This window comes from Cyprinodon tularosa, unplaced genomic scaffold (genome assembly GCF_016077235.1).
Source record: "Cyprinodon tularosa strain WSP-4 unplaced genomic scaffold, ASM1607723v1 ctg3, whole genome shotgun sequence".
Taxonomy (NCBI): Eukaryota; Metazoa; Chordata; class Actinopteri; order Cyprinodontiformes; family Cyprinodontidae; genus Cyprinodon; species Cyprinodon tularosa.
Window position 1 is genome coordinate 2,518,379 of NW_024039007.1, and position 18,470 is coordinate 2,536,848.

Consider the following 18,470-nt stretch of genomic DNA (forward strand, 5'->3'; position numbering starts at 1 on the left):
TATATTGTGGGATTAAATTAAAGTGGAATGACTAAGAATGGAATTCACACTTTTGAGAATTCTATTTATTACTTTTGAAAATATATGTCCTTTTATTGTACTTAGCTGTGTTTTGGGCTTTCACAATCATTTTATTAACATCCTGAACTGTCAAAGCTTTTTAATGTGTGCTCATGAAGACACATTTGATTTATTTGTTCATCAGATGTGACATATCCAGTATTTAATTGTTTATGATTTAAAAGGACAAACAACAATATTTTGACAACTACAAGTAAGGAAACCAAAGATGGCTCAAGTTCAGGAAATAGGGGAATTGGGCATACAACCCATTGTTGTGGCAAGGAAATGTATTTTAATCAAGCATAATAATAAATTCAGAAAGAATACATATTTTCTGTCTTGTTAAGATCTCCTTTTTCCATATCTATCCAGCCAAAAAAGCAATACAATAAATTAAATGTTCCAATGTAATACAATTCGATAAAACATGTTCAAATCTACCTGTCAGTTCCCTAACCATAGATATGAATGCCTCTATCTATACTATACACTAACGTGATGTCTATCGTTCTAAAGGAATTGGTGAAATCTCATTGGTCAGATAAGAAGGTGGGCGGTAGCTCAAGATTTATGACAACCAATCAGAATAATGGTACGATTGAATGGAGTCATTTTTGGAGGTTTCTCATTGGTTGGCGCTGAGGGCAAAGATAGGGAAAAATTCTCAGTGCTAAATGCAGCAATGCTCTGTTGTTTAGGCTGTTTGTTGGTTAATATTAACAGATCGTCTTTCAGAAACTAAACGACGCAGTAGTTCGGCGGACGCCGGTGGGTAACTTCATGAAAAATTCACGATTTTGTTTGTTGGAAAATAAATCTTATTGAGAATTTAAGGTAATATTACCCTGCTTAGAGATCTAATGCTTTATAATCTCCTGACAGATGACCTTGAATGTGTTTTAAACCGCTGCTGGCAGTCTGAGGTTTCCTGCCCTGCTATGAGCAGACGGACTGGCGGACAGGTTCAGCACTGACAGCAGACATGAGCCGCTTTCTGAACGTCCTCCGGAGCTGGCTGGTGATGGTGTCCGTCATCGCGATGGGAAACACCGTGCAGAGTTTCAGGGACCATAGCTTCCTCTCAGAGAAGCTCTACACGGGAACACCAGAGTTTGGTGAGCATCATGTGGTGAAAGGATGCATTCATGATCAAATATAAACTAGAAAAAATCCCTAAAATTCATTATTCAATATTGAATAAACAAGGAAAGCAGGGGGTAAAATTTTAATATGCTAAGTTAAAAATTGATTTCTGGTTAGGATACATTAGAAAACCTTCTTTAGCAGATTATGCGTCAGCTTAGGGATTTATAAAGATCTCAAAAAAAATTTGCAATCTGACAAGTGACTGTATCAGTGCAGCTTTCCAATCATCTCATACCAGCTGTGATGCACAGAGCTGGGGGTGTCATGGTGTGGGGATCCTGCAACAGCACAAATATTGGTAAGCAGAGACAGCATTCGCTTACGGGCCCACGCAAAGCCGTAACAACGCAACAATAGGCCCATAAGCAACATTATCTGAGTGGGCCCCATATGAAGTTCAACACCCCCCCCCCCCCCCCCCCAACCCGAAATGTTCCCCATTAGGGGTGTAAATAATAATCATTTTGTATCGATCCAACAGCCGACGATCCAATGCATCGAAACGTCCGCAAGAGTACCGATTAATTTTTTATTTTTTTTCTCCCTCCGGTCTATTTTTACAATTTGAGAGAGGTGTAGTGGAGCGTCTGTGGAGGGGGCGGGACATCGCAAGATCATAAAGTGATGATCTTTGCAGATGTAATGGTGCAAAAAATTCCTCTTAAACCCACTTGATACTAAAGCAACTGACCGCACCGGACCAGATTTATACCGCAACACATGCCAGATTTCAACATGATGGTGAGTCATTTAAACACGACACCAATAGCAAAGAGGACAGTGGTACCTGCGGTTGTTGCGGTTCGATAAGCATCTCCCTGAAATTAGTTTTTGGAACTTGGGATGTCTGCAACATGTGGTGGTGCGCTGTCACCAATGGTTCCATTCAAGGTGCGCAGTCACTATTTTTCGTGGTGTGTGATCATATACTACTTATAGTACTACTCATAGAAATGCATAATTGTATCTTCTTGGTCGATTTATGGAACTGTTGCCGCATCCTGAACCTTTATCACGTTTTGTACTTCATATGGGGCCCACCCAGATAATTTAGCTTACATTGTTGTGTCGTTACGCCATTGGCATCCAGGCTGACCATTCAGAATTCCAGCATGAGTCAGAAGATGCTTTGGGAACATTTCAGACCATCCATAACAAATTTAAAGCTTAACTCTAAATATATGCATCAAAAAATCTTTTAGTCCATCCATCCATCAGATGGATGGATGGATATAAGAAAGTGACCAACCATCGGACAGGTTAAGGGGAGGCGTAGTAAAAACTGTCCTCAGATCGATGTCAGTGAGATACTACACAGGAGGGGGTAGAGTCCCCTCATTTTTCCTCTGCTAGAAAACATCTCTGTACAGATTTTGAAACATTTAATTTTATTGTTTCGCTAAAATATATGTTCCAATTTCTGCAACAACCAGAGGTTGATTAAAACAGCAAATTACAGGTGTATGATCATGTAACCTATCAGAAACAGATCTGAAACTCAGAGTTGTACCTTATATACTGACTGCTTTATCATGCCCCACCCTTCACTCCCCTTTACTTACAGTAAATGGTCTCCAAGCTCGAACATTTGGTATCTGGACGTTGCTGTCATCGATCATCCGCTGCGCCTGTGCTATCGACATTCAGAACAGAACGTAAGCCTTCCAGTTATGGTTTTAAAAATCTTACATGCTTTTGGCTCACAGTATTATGTTCATCTTGGCTCCTACAGGCTCTATCACATCACTTTATGGACGTTCGTTCTGGCACTGGGTCATTTTCTCTCCGAAGCATTCATCTATAAAACTGCACCGCTCACTATTGGAGTCATGGCACCACTTATCGTTGCAAGTAAGCATAGAGTTATAATTCCTTTTCAGAACTAGTTGTAATATTTTTAATTTTGAAAATAATTAATATATAAGTTACTGATATGGGAAGCATCAAATCTTGTTTTTTTTTCATTTCAGGTTTCTCAATTATAGGAATGCTGATTGGATTCCAGTGTTTTCCAGAGACTCAGGAAGAAGTGGGAGCGCGGCAAAAGAAGCGAAACTAGTTTCCTCCTATTAGCCAAATCCACCACCAGCACACGTACCGACTGTTGTATCCAGAAGGATGAAGCTCATGTGAATTATTTACCAGACTTTGTACTTCACTCTTTACTTAAAAGTATATTTTATTGTTAACAGTGCAGCTTTAAGGTTATTTACAGTTTACTGATTGTGAATTAAAACGGACAATATTATACTGGATTAAGCCACATATATAGTCAGTTTGTATTCAATTTTCTTGTCTATTTTTCCACTTTTCCAGCATCATTAATTTTCTTGAACTTCAGTTCAGATTTACCAAAAAAACCCATCATAACTACACAACGAATAACAGCGTTTCAACAGTTGTTGTAGCTGCATTTTGGTGTTTACTTTGTGCCCTTAAGGTTTTTTTCTGCTCTTAAAAAAAAAAGAAAATAAAACTTTTTGATGTTTTATACTCTTGCAATAAAAAAAAAGAATGTATTTTTGAAATTGTAAATCTACAGTAATTTAGACTTATGAAGGAGTAATTGTTTTTTATCTTTTGAAACGCATCACCCATCATAAATTTGAGTTCAAACTGAACTTTTTCCCCCAGTATTCAGTTTAATTTCCTCTGAATCTAAAACCTAAACATGTGGACTTGGTTTTCCTCAGGATTCACAAATACAGAAGCTGATTTGGTTTTTCAAAATATTTACATTGTTCTATTATAGTTCATCCACTTTCAACGTGCGTCTCTAATGCAGTTTAATGCTTTGTGTTTGCTGGTAACTTTGCATCATTTGTTTTGAAAGGTTCCACTTATCCTGTGTGCTGTGTGCTTTATTCCTACCTGCTCTTGTTTTAATCCATGTTTATTTAGGCATTCTTATGTAATCAAATTCACACCTTTTTGTGGCCCGTTTGTGTTTAGCAGGAATTTTATATAGTATCGTCACTGTTTGTTTTGGTATGTCCATACCTGTGATCATGAAAATGTTTTTGGTCATTACATGTGGAAAGCAAGAGCAAAAATGTTGAATATTTTTCAACAAAGACTTTGTTAATTATTACTAGAAATGTGTGCTCATTCATGCATCTGTTATCTAAATCAGTAGTCATCCTTTAGTCCTTTGGCCCATAAACCAGCCCTCTCTCATCCATTCAGTTTATTTTCATCCACTATTACAGATCAGCTTAACATTTCTTGATTCATTCATTCATTTACCTCCATCCAATCTGTCAATCCAACTATTCCTCTACATATCAATTCCCCCATCAATCCAGTTAGGTGTAAGGTTATCCACTCATCTTGTCATCCATCCATCAACCCTGTATGTTAATCTAGTCCATCTATTAATCAATTCATCCGTCAATCCATGTACCCACCATTCATTAGTCTGTTCATTAATCAATTTCTTCGTACAATATTTAATAAACACCCCCATCCAATCAATTTCCCCAAACTCTTATGCACAAACTGTATTCTGACTTCTGTAGAAAATCTCCAGTACATTTATAGTGCAGTATTAGATTTATTTCTTACAACAAATGTGTATTAAAACATTACAGACATTTTTTTTTCTTCTATAAAAGTATCCAGTGAAAACATTTGAGTGAAAAGTGGTAAATCTTTATATTTTGTGCAACATTCATCTTCAAGATATTCTTAAATGTTGAAGCAGATATTTAAACCTCAACTACAGGTGCTGGTCATAAAATTAGAATATCATGAAAAAGTAGATTGATTTCAGTAATTCCATTTAAAAAGTGAAACTTGTATATTATATTCATACATTACATACAAACTCATATATTTCAGATGTTTATTTTGTTTAATTTTGATGATTACAAATGACAACAAATGAAAATCTCAAATTCATCATATCAGAAAATTAGAATATTACTGAAGACCAATAAAAACAAAGGATTTATAGAAATGTTGGCCAACTGAAAAGTATGAACATGAAAAGTATGAGCATGTACAGCACTCAGTATTTAGTTGGGCCTCCTTTGGCCTGTATTACTGCAGCAATGCGGCGTGGCATGGAGTCGATCAGTCTGTGGCACTGCTCAGGTGTTATGATAGCCCAGGTTGCTCTAATAGTGGCTTTTAGCTCTTCTGAATTGTTGGGTCTGGTGTATTGCATCTTCTTCTTCACAATACCCCATAGATTTTCTATGGGGTTAAGGTCAGGAGAGTTTGCTGGCCAATTAAGAACAGGGATACCATGGTCCTTCAACCAGGTACTGGTAGCTTTGGCACTGTGTGCAGGTGCCAAGTCCTGTTGGAAAATGAAATCTGCATCTCCAAAAAGTTGGTCAGCTGCAGGAAGCATGAAGTGCTCTAAAACTTCCTGGTATGTGGCTGCGTTGACCCTGGACCTCAGAAAACACAATGGACCAACACCAGCAGATGACATGGCACCCCAAACCATCACTGACTGTGGAAACTTTACACTGGACTTCAAGCAACGTGGATGAAGTGCCTCTCTTCTTTTCCTCCAGACTCTGGGACCTTGATTTCCAAAGGAAATGCAAAATTTACTTTCATCAGAGAACATGACTTTGGACCACTCACCAGCAGTCCAGTCCTGTTTCTCTTTAGCCCAGGCAAGACGCTTCTGACGCTGTCTGTGGTTCAAGAGTGGCTTGACACAAGGAATGCGACAGCAGAAACCCATGTCTTTCATACGTCTGTGTGTGGTGGTTCTTGAAGCACTCACTCCAGCTGCAGTCCACTCTTTGTGAATCTCCCCCACATTTTTGAAGGGGTTTTGTTTCACAATCCTCTCCAGGGTGCGGTTATCTCTCTTGCTTGTACACTTTTTTCGACCACATCTTTTCCTTCCCTTCGCCTCTCTATTAATGTGCTTGGACACTGAGCTCTGTGAACAGCCAGCCTCTTTAGCGATGACCTTTTGTGTCTTGCCCTCCTTGTGCAAGGTGTCGATGGTCGTCTTTTGGACAACTGTCAAGTCAGCAGTCTTCCCCATGATTGTGTAGCCTATAGAACTAGACTGAAAGACCATTTAAAGGCTTTTGCAGGTGGTTTGAGTTAATTAGCTGATTAGAGTGTGGCACCAGGGGCCATCAATTTTGAACCTTTTCACAATATTCTAATTTTCTGATATGATGAATTTGAGATTTTCATTTGTTGTCATTTGTAATCATCAAAATTAAACAAAATAAACATCTGAAATATATGAGTTTGTATGTAATGTATGAATATAATATACAAGTTTCACTTTTTAAATGGAATTACTGAAATCAATCTACTTTTTCATGATATTCTAATTTTATGACCAGCACCTGTATTGTCTTGTTTTAAGAAAAGGACAAAACTGTCCTAATGGTGTCTTCTGATGCACAGCATCAGTGTTTCTCTGGAATACAATTCAGGGGATGCTTTAATGGGAAACAGTGACATAATGACAGTATGAAGGACGCACTTCTCAGTCATGATCTGCATTAATGATCCGTCTTACAAAACAACTTCTAAACAAGTACCTTCACCAGTGTTAAGACTTCAGTTGCCCACAGTACAAGTCTAGCGTCAGAAAAATAAATGAATACTATAAATTCATATTAACATTAAATGTATGAAACAAACAATGTAAAGATCAAAACAGTTTGGAGTCAGAAATATAGAAAGGGGTGCAAAAAATTGAGACCCAAGTCTTAACTGTAAACGCCACATTTTTTGAAGTGCATTTCAAAAGATCATACCATTTTCTGAAGGTTGTCAGTACAGTTCAAAAGGTGCAACAGTTTTAGCTTTCATGGTGACCGCCTGCTTGTACTCACTAGTCACACATCAGTTTTCCTTTCCTGTTTGCACATGTGTCCGTTTAACACTGTTTTATCTCCTGATGGTCTGCTAGCGAGACATCTTCCCTCCTTACAGCTTCCTCTCCTTCAGGACATCTTCTTGAGGGTCACTTATCTTCTGGAATAAACATGGACAGACAGAAAGCTCTAATGCAGCTTAGCTAAACCCCAAACAGAGTAAAATCTATGAGTGCATTTTGAAAAATACACCAAAATATTACAATTTCTCTATTTAGAGCCTGTGGGTTTCCCAGTTTCATATCTTGAATGTTAGAGCCTTAAAAAAAAAAAAAATAATAATGATATTAATGGGGTTATCCCCTACCTTGTCAGATGCGTTTAGGTTTTTATGAAGTTGTGAGGTAATGTCATGGCTGCCTCTGCACACTGTGGCACCGTAGTCCTGTACTGATGTCATAAACTCTGCAGGCTGGGATCATAGCTCCATTTCAAAGATCTGAGGGACCCTGAGGGTCTCCTCTCTTTCATTACCTCCACCACCAGAACCAGAAATGCCTGCACACCTACATACTCTAAGCAAAATGTAATAAGGAGTAAAAATACTCATTCCGTTGGCAGATCACCTTATTTACCTACTCAAATAAAAAAAACTTAATCATTTAAAGACATTTTTACTTATTTATAGATTGTTTTTGCAGAAATTTACCTAGCCTGACTTTTAATAGGTGTGCAGGAGTACTGTTTTTAGTTTAAGCTGTATTTTTTATTTTTAGAAGTAAAGCAAAAAAGAAGAGATTCAAAGATCCAGAAGAGGAGCCATGCTTAAAGCTACAGTGTGTAATTTTCAGCGACATCTAACGTCCAGACTGCAGACCGCAGCAACATGAACATCTCGCCCCCACCGCTTCTCCCCCCCAACAGTACGGCGAGCGTTACGGGACAAAATGTCTTCCACGACGTCCGCATCACCTACCTTCTCAAGTGATGAGGTTTGTTTACATAGATAATTTTACAGATAGTATTTCATTAGTCTGTGTGTTCAGTACCATCTCAGTTCATCTCTCTCAACTTGCCGTAGTTACTTTCAAACGTATTGGGCGATCTCGCAATCGCTAGTTTGTTGGCTCTGCGCTGCCGTAGCGCAAAGATGTCTGCCTCCATGCCTGCGAGACCCGCTCCTATGTAATTATAAATAACGAATTCTAAGGCAACGCAAATATTAAGGTTAAGAGGCTGGGCTCGTAGATGATGATAAATAACATAGTTATGTATAATATATTACATTTCTGACTGTATATCCCTGTAATTATTACACACTGTAGCTTTAAAATAAAGACTGAGCGTAAGCAATGGTAAATATGGGTTCGATTTTTAACAGCTTGAATTAAAAAAGTCCAAGGCCAATACATTCTGATTCAGGGCAAAGTTTTTATATAACAAAAACTTTCATAATGTCGCTTAACTAACCAGACACTGAACAGTACAGAGACATGTCAAAGAGCTTTAGTATCGTCGAAAATGTAATTTTAGAATTTTAGAATTACACTCAAAAAGTGAAGCCAGTAATACAGATTCGCTACAAACATTTAGAAGGTTTAGTTCTGATATGACTTGTATCTAAATATAGCTTCCTCTCCAACATTTTTCCAGACTCCGGGACTTTGATTTTAAATAAAATGCAAAATGTACTTTTATTTGAAAATGGGACTTTGGCTAGGTAGAAAAAGGGCTTGACTACCGATCCATTTTTTCAAAGTAGGACACTTCAGACATCTCTAGCACAGGGCAGTTAGAGGTCAGAGTAAAGGATACCTCTGTATGTGGTGACCATTGAAGCACTGAGATCAATCCCTATCTGCACCTTGTAAATCTTCTCCAAACTCTGCTTCATAATCCTTTCAAAGCTCTAGTTCCCCTAGTAACTCGTATTTCTTCCATCAATGATACAGCACCAAACAAAGTGTTAAAACTTCTTGTAGAGGGCAGCAGTGACTGTCTGCATGCAGGACAGCTAAAAAGCAGCTGCTTATTTTCCAAGACTACCTTTACAAATTTAAGAGAAACTATACAGCAGACCAATTTGAAATATATGATCCTCAGCTGTAAACAGTAACAAAAGTATTAGTATAATTTAACCATCACTGTGTGTAATGTATCTATAAAAGAGTAAATTTTTGAGTGGAATTACTGAAATGAATTAATGTTATTGTCTTTTAATAAAATATTATGCATCTTAAACCCTAGATCAAATGTTTAAAAGAAATCATATGCACCAACATTAAAAGTTGAAACAGTCTAATTTTGATGGCAAAACAAAGATGCCATCATAAGCATAGATGAAAAGGGGTCATTCTTATTTTAAAGGCTTAAAAAGACCCAGAAAACAGCCAGCAGAATGTTGCAGTGAGAAAAACCAAAGCCAAGCAGCCAGCAGGATCTCCAGAGACCAGAGCCAGACTGGAATCTGACCCGGTCTATCATGCAAGTCACACAGGTATACTTACTGTCTGCACTTCTGCCTGTTGGTTGGCTTTCTGCCGCCGGAGGTCAGATTTGATGAATCCTGTCAGAAACCAGGGAAGGATTTAATACTTTAGTTTTCAAAATGGCCACATTGACAGGGCCTTGCAGCTAGATTCTAGTGTAATAACTTTACTATGCAACAACTGAATTTAGTCTGATTTTAGGAAAAACTAGTTTAACTCAATAAGCTGGTGATTCACTAAAAATTTCTTCAGCTAAACCATAAAGAGGCAAGGGAATATCAGTTTAATTTATTCAATTTATTTTTTTTTTTAATAAAGTGTCTACAGTATAGATAAGCAACTTTCACAAGTTTATTTCAACTACAACCAATAGGGGGCAGCAAACTTCCAAGAAAAATTTTACTTTTATGCTATTATAAGGTAAAAAATAAAACTCACTAGCCAGTCTTTGTACCAATTAAAAATTTGCCTCATCCTACATCTCATTAAAGAAAATGAAAAACCAGTTCCAATCAAACGTTTCCCAAGTAATATTTTGTCGATTTAAATTAAGCTACACAAAAAAAAAAGAAATACAAATATGAGTATGCAATCAACAATTGCAAAGGAATGTTAAATATAAACAAAAAAGTACAAACATGGACTGAGTTTTATTTCATTGTTCATTGTTACTAAAATGATCATATTTGGATTGTATAATTTGTATTTAAACAATAATTAAATTGTGGGTTAAACATAATCGTTGGTCACCTTTATCATCCTTAGTAAAGCAATAAACAGTTTTCCAGTACTGTCCACCCCTACTATTAGTAAAGTTGTTCTATACGGCTGATTCCTTCTAAAACATTAGTGAACTAACAGATCCATTAAGACCAAGGAGAACAGCAGACAGGTCAGTGGTAAAGTTAAAGAGAAAAGCAGCCTTTGGTTGTTAACATTTGCTTTGAGCCCCAAAGCCAAAATAAACACATAAAGGAAAAATGTTGGATCTAAACTGGATACGTATAAAGTCTTTTTCTTTCCTTGCTAAAACCAATTAGAATTTAATTGACATTAACATTTCGGCTGTAAAAAAAACTTCTGTAAAAAAAAAAGTCCAAATAGACCAAGGCCACCTGATTTTTTTACTGTGTAAATAAAAGATTAATCACAAAATTAACTAATATGATACACATATGCTGCCATTATACATACAGCTTGTGATTGAAATTGTGAGATTAGTCTCATTATTACAAAGAGTTCAACATGTTTGGTTAAAGGAAGCACTATGAATAGTGGAAATAATCAATTGAGACTAAAGCCACAGAATGCAGACCCCTCAAATAGAACATCTCAGATTATATCCTAATCATCAACTACAAAACAGAATATTTCACAATATGAACATACCAAGAACGCTTAATCCAGCTATGAGACAAATCAGGCAAGGAGAATAAATAGAGAAGGAGTGAAAATGTTCATGGTCAACTGCATAGATTAACAAATGAGTAGTTATGCTCTCCTAAAACTGCCATTCTGACTTAAAACAAAACCTTTTAAGTCAGAAATCCTATTTAAGAGCGCCACTGCCACTAAGGGACACAGCAAACATGTGGAAGAAGGTGCTCCAATCAGAAAATGACAATAATTGTATTTATTGTTTTTCATACAAAGCACTATATAGAACACAACCAACACTGCACATCCACCTAAACCCAACATCCCCACATTATATGATGCCAGTATTGCATTAGAGGATGCCAGTATTGGGGTGAGGTTGGGCTTGATGGGAAAATGAAGCAAAATAAGTCCTGCAGAAGGCCTGGAACTTGGGTGAAGGCTTATGGTTGACTAGGCCTTTCTAATACACTATAATCAGTATTGCACTCAAAGTGACTGCCTTAAACTACTTATGAAGTGGGCAAAACAGAGAAGTCTTTTTTAGGAAACGTTATAATTCACATATGAAAACCAGAAATTTAAAGTCATTTTCTTTCATTTACACTTATTTGTGTGCCTTCTGTTTTGCTCTATCACAATAAAGTAACAAGTCCCAAAAAGGTTTGTGCCATCTATGTGATGCGTTGATCCTCGTGTCTTACCTGTCATTAATGTTCCTATAAGCAGAAAAGTACACAGGAAAAGATTTCCCACTAAAGTTCCCCATCTGTCCATGAGCTTTCCTTGTCCAATGGTGAAAATGATTCCAAAGATCTGCAACAAGATTTACAAAGATATTTACTTTTTATTGCCAAAAGGTAAAACTGCAAATTCTGCCTACAAGTCTATAATAAAATCAGACCCAACAAGTCTGACCTGAGCTGAACAGTTGAGCAAACCAGATGAGGTTCCTTCAGGTTCAGGGAAAGTGAGCTCCACTGCAAACTCAAAGCCAAGAGGCAGAAATCCTGTCATGAAGAAGCTGCAGAGTACAAACAGAAACTGAAGCAAGTCAAAAGAGTCCACTCTGGCATTAATTATGTGATCAACTATGAAAGAGCTTCCCTGATAGAAAAGGAAGACACATTTCTACGAAACAATCAAAAATTCAGAAGCAAAAAAAAAAAAAAAAAAAAAGAATTGCAATGGCAACTATTACCAGAAATTGCAACTGCAAGAGCAGCATTGGAGCGGCAAAGGGATAAGGTGCTGGCAAAAATCTGGATGCAGCAAAGCTTTAATGATGCATTTTCAAAACTTTTATAATGATCACGCAATTGTTCATGTTTGCCAGATTAGGTAGTAACCAGTGACCTTCACTCTGTTTATTTCTGTATCATTTTAAACAATAAAATACTCTTGTATTAATTTTACAGCACAGTCATTTTTATGTTTACTTGTGTAATATTTTCATTAAATAAGCAAAAATGAAAAAAAAAATTCAGACATGTCTGAGTTTAGACTTCGTTGTGCAAGGCTTAGTTATCTACATCTATGGAGCGTCCTATGGTTTTATATTTTCTTTTATATTTATTGCATACAGCAAATAATATGACTGGAAGTAGTTTGCAATGTTGAAACTTACATTTAATATATTGTATGACTTCAGATCAAACATTGTGATAAACAGATTATCAGTATTCCGGAGCCTTTTTAATAAATGCTCTCTCTTAAAAGGACTGGTTTTTAATTCAGCAAAATACACTAAAATAGTGGAACTCTTCCACCTCTGATGGTACCTTTTAAAAAACAAAAATTTACTAATCAACAAAATAACTGATTTGTTTTGTTCACAACCTCCAGGAGTGATGGCTGAGTAACTTTGGCAAAAAAAAAAAAATCACTTTTTTTTTTTGTTTTGGACTATACTATAAGTATTACCTGTATAAAATATGGCTACTCTTAATTAAATGTTTGGCTACTTCATCCACTGTGAGCAACTTACAGCTACTTTTGCCCATTTAGTACCGTACATATATGAAGTAGTAATACACTTGATCCTTTTTTTTCGGGTCACTCTACCCTCCTCTGTTTACATGGCACACAAGGTTTACCTACCCTAGGACTCCAGCTGTGATAAAAACCACCCACAGGTGCCCCAGGTTCAGGGTGAAGGTGTAAACCAGCATCCCAACCATGGAGAGGATATACACCACCAGGGTGGTTTGCCTGCAGGGACCAAAGGAAAGAAGTTTTCATAAGACTGTGACAAATTCACATCCAGATTCCTACTTAAAGGAGATTGTTCAGCTATAAACACTTAAAAGAAGCAGCCATTAGACAGACCTTTTTATTTATTTTAAAGAGCCACAGTTAAAAAAACAGCAGAGATTTAGCTTCACATCATATGCATTTAATGTAGATCAGCACCTTTTCCCAGTGAAATAAACTAAGGAACGGTTTGTTGTTCTACTATATACCAGCAAAAACTCCAGTGATTCATACTCAAAAGCAGGAGCATCCACTCAAATAGGTGAAATATAGCAGAGATTTTAGAAGACGTTGATCCACATCAAGTTGCAGTTATTTTAGAATAGACTGGAAAAAAAGATACCATGCATAAGAACATAAAAATGTTGTAAAGGGTATGCTTATTTAATGAAACAGAAATACATTTTTCTGGACCAAATCTAATTTCATATGGGAAAAAAGTGTAGATGCTAAATTGGACTTTTCACTATCAACATACAATAAGCCATCTAGAAGCTTATTATTTGTGCACATTAATTATGTTTGTGATAAAAATTATTTTGCTAAAATGCCATCAGGGTGCTTATAACATTAGGTGTGTCTCACCCCCCCTCAGTGTCCACCATATTGGATCAGTCCATTTGCTGCACATGTTCGGAAAGGTCCAAACAGACAGCAGCAAAATATTTGAAAAGAAACGTTGTGAAGAGCAGTGTTGCCACTTTAGCGCTGTTTTTGCTATATTTAGCAACTTTTCAGCACCTCTAGCACTTTTGTTTCCAAAAAGCACCTAGCACTAAATCTAGTGACTTTTTTCTGCTGGTTGAGACTTTGGCGACAACATATAAAAGCACCGAACTCTGCTCTCCAGAGCAAGTAGATTCCTAACCCCGCCTCCTGCTCTCTATCTTGTCTGCTGTCATGATTCAAGCAGCTATTCTTTCATACAAATGAAAAATGGAGAACAGATAAGAAGATCATCGCTTGACTACAGTGAAAAGGAGGACTGTGTTATTCACTTTTGCCGTCGCCTTTTTGGAGACACGGGAAGGAGCAATCGGCTAAGTAAGCTTATTGATTGGAAAAAAAATCTTTCATTCGATGAAAAGTCAGCTGAGTACAAATCAGAGAGGAAAAAAACAAGAAAAGGGAAAAGAAGAGAGAGGGCAAAACATAGAACAAATAATGCACATCTATTCTATTTATGTATGTCTATATAATATTACATTTTCTGTATCTGTATAATGGATGTTGTCTTCTCAATTAAAAGGGCCCCATGCCTTTTTTTTGCCTAGGGCCCAAAATTTCCCAAATCCACCCCTGTCTACAAGAACATGGCCTTGGAAATCTCTTTAATGCTTTAATGAGATTGCTTTCACATTTCCCACCTTTTCTTTTTCACACTTTATCCCTCCACTAAATTTTCAATCAAAAAAAGCTTGGTTTTAGCAACTAATGAGCCTAATTAGCTGTGACCTTTTGGATGTTTTAAATGATCATATTTTAAATAGAAAATCCATTATTGATTTTGCAAATCATCCGAGATGTTGGAAAAATAAAAGACAAGTTTTTTAATATTTTATTAGCAAATTATAAATATAAAAGTATGTGCAGTGAGTTTACTGTATAAGAGTTTTACTAGCTGATGTAAATTAAATATAGGAATAAGATCATTGAAAGCAGTGGAAAAACATTTTGTTAGAGAAATCTGAATTTGATAGGAAAAGTTTGAAGGACAGAGGAAAATTTGGAGATTTAAGGCTGGAAGCAGAGAAAGTAGAAGTTTCCATAATACTGATAAGAAGGATCATAAATAAATTTTTGATTCAAATTAAAGGCTTTAAAAAGACCAATGACCAAAACAAAACTCAATTATAAACGTCAGTATTTGATCTAAATTTAGCTTTTAACCAAACAAAATTGAGGTATGAGGTACAAAAACAATATTAAGTTGGTGCAGCAGCTTCCTAAGAAAACCAGCTTACTCTGGGAATGCAGTCCTGCACAGTCATGCGTGAATTATGTGGCAAAACATTTTTGTTAGTACAGCAAAGTCCACTGAGTGACACAGTGAGACAATGTGAGGGTCCACAGTTTAAACCTGAGGTAAACTGGTCTGACAGCCAAGCATCCAAATGGCATGTAAGGAATCCAAGGACTGAGGATTTTTACCTGACATAGTAGATTATGTGTCTCATTAATGGACGCGATAATGCATCTCAACTGTTACTTAGACACGCGTAGTACTACTCAAAATGACATGACCTTTTTTCTACATTTTTAATCGAAAGCTTTTCTGCCAACTATGAACTCAAGAAGATTCTGAGAAAACTACCAAGCTTTTTTTTAACCTAATCAGAAAACCATTTTGGTGCATTGCTCTGTAGAGCCCCACAACAACTTGAGCAATTCAATATTTTTGAAGGCTACAAGTATCTAAATTTAGATGATCTGATCCGGAAATTAGAATATTTGATATCCGACTGAAAAAGAATGTCCATGCAATTTTAAGACATTTCACTTATATTTAGTCAGGGCCTGTCAAGGACAATGATAGATTTTAAATCCTGCTGGAAAATGAAATACTGGGATTTCACAAATCACAGTGGGCCAACACAAGCAGATAGCTTTTATTTTCTAAAAATAAAAAAAATAGATAAAACTGATTGTACAAGATCATCTTACTTGTAAGTTTTGGTCTTGTCGAGCCAAATCCCGCATACGAGGGATCCTGCCATTCCAGCAATGACAATGGTCAAACCAATCCTCCCAGCATTCACCTCTTCACCCTGAAACAGAAAACACCATAAATATATATGAGTCACCTCTGACAGAGCCATTTCAATTAGAGCAATAAAAAAAAGATAATTATCGGACTCCTGTTATCTTTGTGAGGGTCAATCATGTTGAAGCCATTAACTTCAAAAAGGTAAAAAAAAATTGCACAAGAGTTTAAAAGATGAAAGATGTCAACCAGAGATGATAAACGAATCCTTTATAGATTTCCTCAGGGATAAAACACGTCATTTGGGAGACACATGGAAACTTACAGGGTAGTGTTCTATTATCATTCTGTTCAAAAGTGTGGAAATGGCATAGAAGCATCCAACGTTCAACCCTACGAAGACAAACAGAAAGCTTATATTTTATTATTATTCACAGAGTCAAAACAGGATTATACATCAGTGTCAACTTGAGAATCCAACGGCAAAAATTGTATGCAAAATAAACTGAGAAACTCTACATTTACACTCTAAATCATGACCTTTGAGCCTCAGTGTGATTTATTAGATGTGCTTTAGATACAAGCTGCGCTTCAAATGTAGTGCAGGACAATTAATCAATACTGTATTGAGTCTCTTACCTCAACACAGCATGCCAATGATAGAAGAAATCTTTCACAAGAGAGGCATGTGAGGACAAGTTTCTCAGATCTTCTTGGTAATAATTTATAGTGATGGATCATGTTATTTATGCATGTGACCAGCTTGTTTTTACACTGGTTTACACAGAGAGTTAAACTTATCTAATAATGTTAAAAGCTATTTTTAAACATGCATCTACATTTTTAGAGACTAAACCTGTTAAATACATTGATATGTAGACAGCGTTATAAGACATTTAACCCAAAAACAACCAATACACACAAGATTGGCCTCCATTAAGTCCAATAAAATGGACCCATTACACACAGTTCTGACCCTAAAACTAACCCTAAACCTTACCATTATCAATGCATACCTCTCCCTAACCCTAACCCAATTGACAGCCCTAAACCTAACATTAGTAAAATAGCATGAGAGGACCAGCAAAATGTCCTCACTTTACAACAACTTGTCCTTAATTTGATGGTGAAATTGGAGAAATGGTCCGCATTCTGAGGGCTAGACAGATACACACACACACAAATATCCACACTGACAAAGAAATAATCAGCCAATTTCATAGACTGTACAAGCACCAACTGCAGTTTATCTACAAGCTACATTGCTATGAACATTTTTCTTTCACGCTTGTTAAGTTTTGGCTGCATTTTATGTGCCTTCTAAGCCACAATTAAAAAAGTATAACTGAAAATAATAAAATTTTCTTGATTTTGATTCTAAAAATCTAGCCTCCAGAAGTCACAAACTGCAGACAGTGATGCCATGAAATCATTAAAATCCCAGTATCTCAACTGGTTTGTATTCAGGTTATTGCTCATTTTCAATAATACAAAGACTTTAAAGACCTCTTTTGCTTTACATTAAAGTGTAAATATGCATTAAATATGCATTTTAACATGGCCACAGGAAGTGTGGGTGGTGGAGGTGCTGAAGCTTTTTTTTAAAAATGTATCAAAAATACTTTGCACAATTTATACATTTCTCATGGATAATTGGGGAAATGATTTTGACTTTTATTTTACTATTAAGTGTATTTGGATTTTAATTTAATTATTTGGATGCCTAATCAACACAAGTTCACTTAGGTTACATTTTCATGGCAACGTCAAGCAAGCTACTGGTTGCCGAGGTATCCCGCTCGCGGCAGCAGACTAGTAAATTTACACAGTCTAATGACCGAAACATATTTTGTTTGTTTTTTAAAAAACAACCACCAGTGAGGAACACGAGTACCTCAATGTCAATGCAGGCTTTTCAAATTGGTGTAAAGCCACTGAAATTTCTCTTATTGTTAAGTTTAATTAATAACGCACATAGTCACCTGAGAACTGATTAGTGTGATTAATTATGTCTGTGTGTTACAAACCCTGGTTGCATGCACTGAGGTGTATATGACATCTATTCATTTAATTTATCTATTGTATTTTAAATATGAGCCTATAGGCTCATAGGTCTTTTGTCCAAAAAAAAAAATAAAAATCAAAGCACCCCCTGCTCAAAATATCTTCCAGCAGCCCTGGATTCTACCGTCCTATTTGTCAAATTTACTAACCAGTCTACAGGTTGCTAAAATGAATGTAAAAATAAGGATGTATAGTCTTATTGAGGGGTGTTGGTATTGACCTTAACCTCCAAATTAAATTAAAAGGAACAATGCTAAATAAGAACCAATGGTTGGACAAAACATAGGTGTACTCAACTGAAATGATTAAGTTTGTTGGTTAAAAGCCCTTTGGTTTAGCTAACATTTCTAAAAATGGAGGCTTCCTGTATACCGGTACATCTACAATTCAGGCAATAATTAAAAAGAGCAAAATAACTGGAATGGAGGCAAACATTTCTGGAGGAAGACTTGAATGCATCTTAACAGAGCACAGCGAGCAAAGATCGATTAAAAAATAAAAATTCAAAAAGCACATAGTTTAAAAACCTTGGCCTTTTTCATAAAATATTCATTTTGAATAGTTAAA

The 18,470-nt window shown here is 36.3% G+C and overlaps 2 protein-coding genes across 5 annotated transcripts in view; one reads left to right on the forward strand and one right to left on the reverse strand.

Annotated features, from left to right (window-relative positions):
- Positions 1 to 689: 689 nt before the first annotated feature.
- erg28 (ergosterol biosynthesis 28 homolog) lies at positions 690 to 3,656 on the forward strand. Of its 2 annotated transcripts, none has more exons than XM_038291447.1 (5): positions 690 to 831; positions 946 to 1,178; positions 2,774 to 2,864; positions 2,942 to 3,060; positions 3,180 to 3,656. In XM_038291447.1, exons 2-5 carry the CDS (start codon positions 1,046 to 1,048, stop codon positions 3,266 to 3,268), a joined length of 432 nt encoding a protein of 143 aa, XP_038147375.1. In that variant the 5' UTR covers positions 690 to 831; positions 946 to 1,045; the 3' UTR covers positions 3,269 to 3,656. The 2 variants fall into 2 exon arrangements, with proteins under 2 accessions (XP_038147375.1, XP_038147376.1); XM_038291448.1 differs by having other exon boundaries at positions 697 to 831; positions 968 to 1,178.
- A 2,892-nt stretch (positions 3,657 to 6,548) lies between these two features.
- flvcr2a (FLVCR heme transporter 2a) overlaps positions 6,549 to 18,470 on the reverse strand; it is a 28,282-nt gene continuing 16,360 nt past the window's right edge. For 2 of the 3 annotated variants that reach the window (XM_038291445.1, XM_038291444.1), the window contains exons 4-11: positions 16,165 to 16,232; positions 15,800 to 15,903; positions 12,983 to 13,093; positions 11,801 to 11,906; positions 11,587 to 11,698; positions 9,524 to 9,582; positions 7,384 to 7,488; positions 6,549 to 7,176 (exon numbers count right to left, since the gene is read on the reverse strand). In XM_038291445.1, coding sequence (XP_038147373.1) covers positions 7,129 to 7,176; positions 7,384 to 7,488; positions 9,524 to 9,582; positions 11,587 to 11,698; positions 11,801 to 11,906; positions 12,983 to 13,093; positions 15,800 to 15,903; positions 16,165 to 16,232 — 713 coding nt within the window. In that variant the 3' untranslated portion in view covers positions 6,549 to 7,128. The remainder of the gene's footprint in view (positions 7,177 to 7,383; positions 7,489 to 9,523; positions 9,583 to 11,586; positions 11,699 to 11,800; positions 11,907 to 12,982; positions 13,094 to 15,799; positions 15,904 to 16,164; positions 16,233 to 18,470) is intronic. The other variant, XM_038291446.1, reaches the window with a different exon arrangement.

Coding starts and splice junctions, on each gene's coding strand:
- erg28 (XM_038291447.1), top strand. CDS start 1,046: ATGAGCCGCTTTCTGAACGTCCTCCGGAGCTGGCTGGTGATGGTGTCC. Junction 1,179..2,773: donor CACGGGAACACCAGAGTTTG/GTGAGCATCATG, acceptor CTTTACTTACAG/TAAATGGTCTCCAAGCTCGA. Junction 3,061..3,179: donor GGCACCACTTATCGTTGCAA/GTAAGCATAGAG, acceptor TTTTCATTTCAG/GTTTCTCAATTATAGGAATG.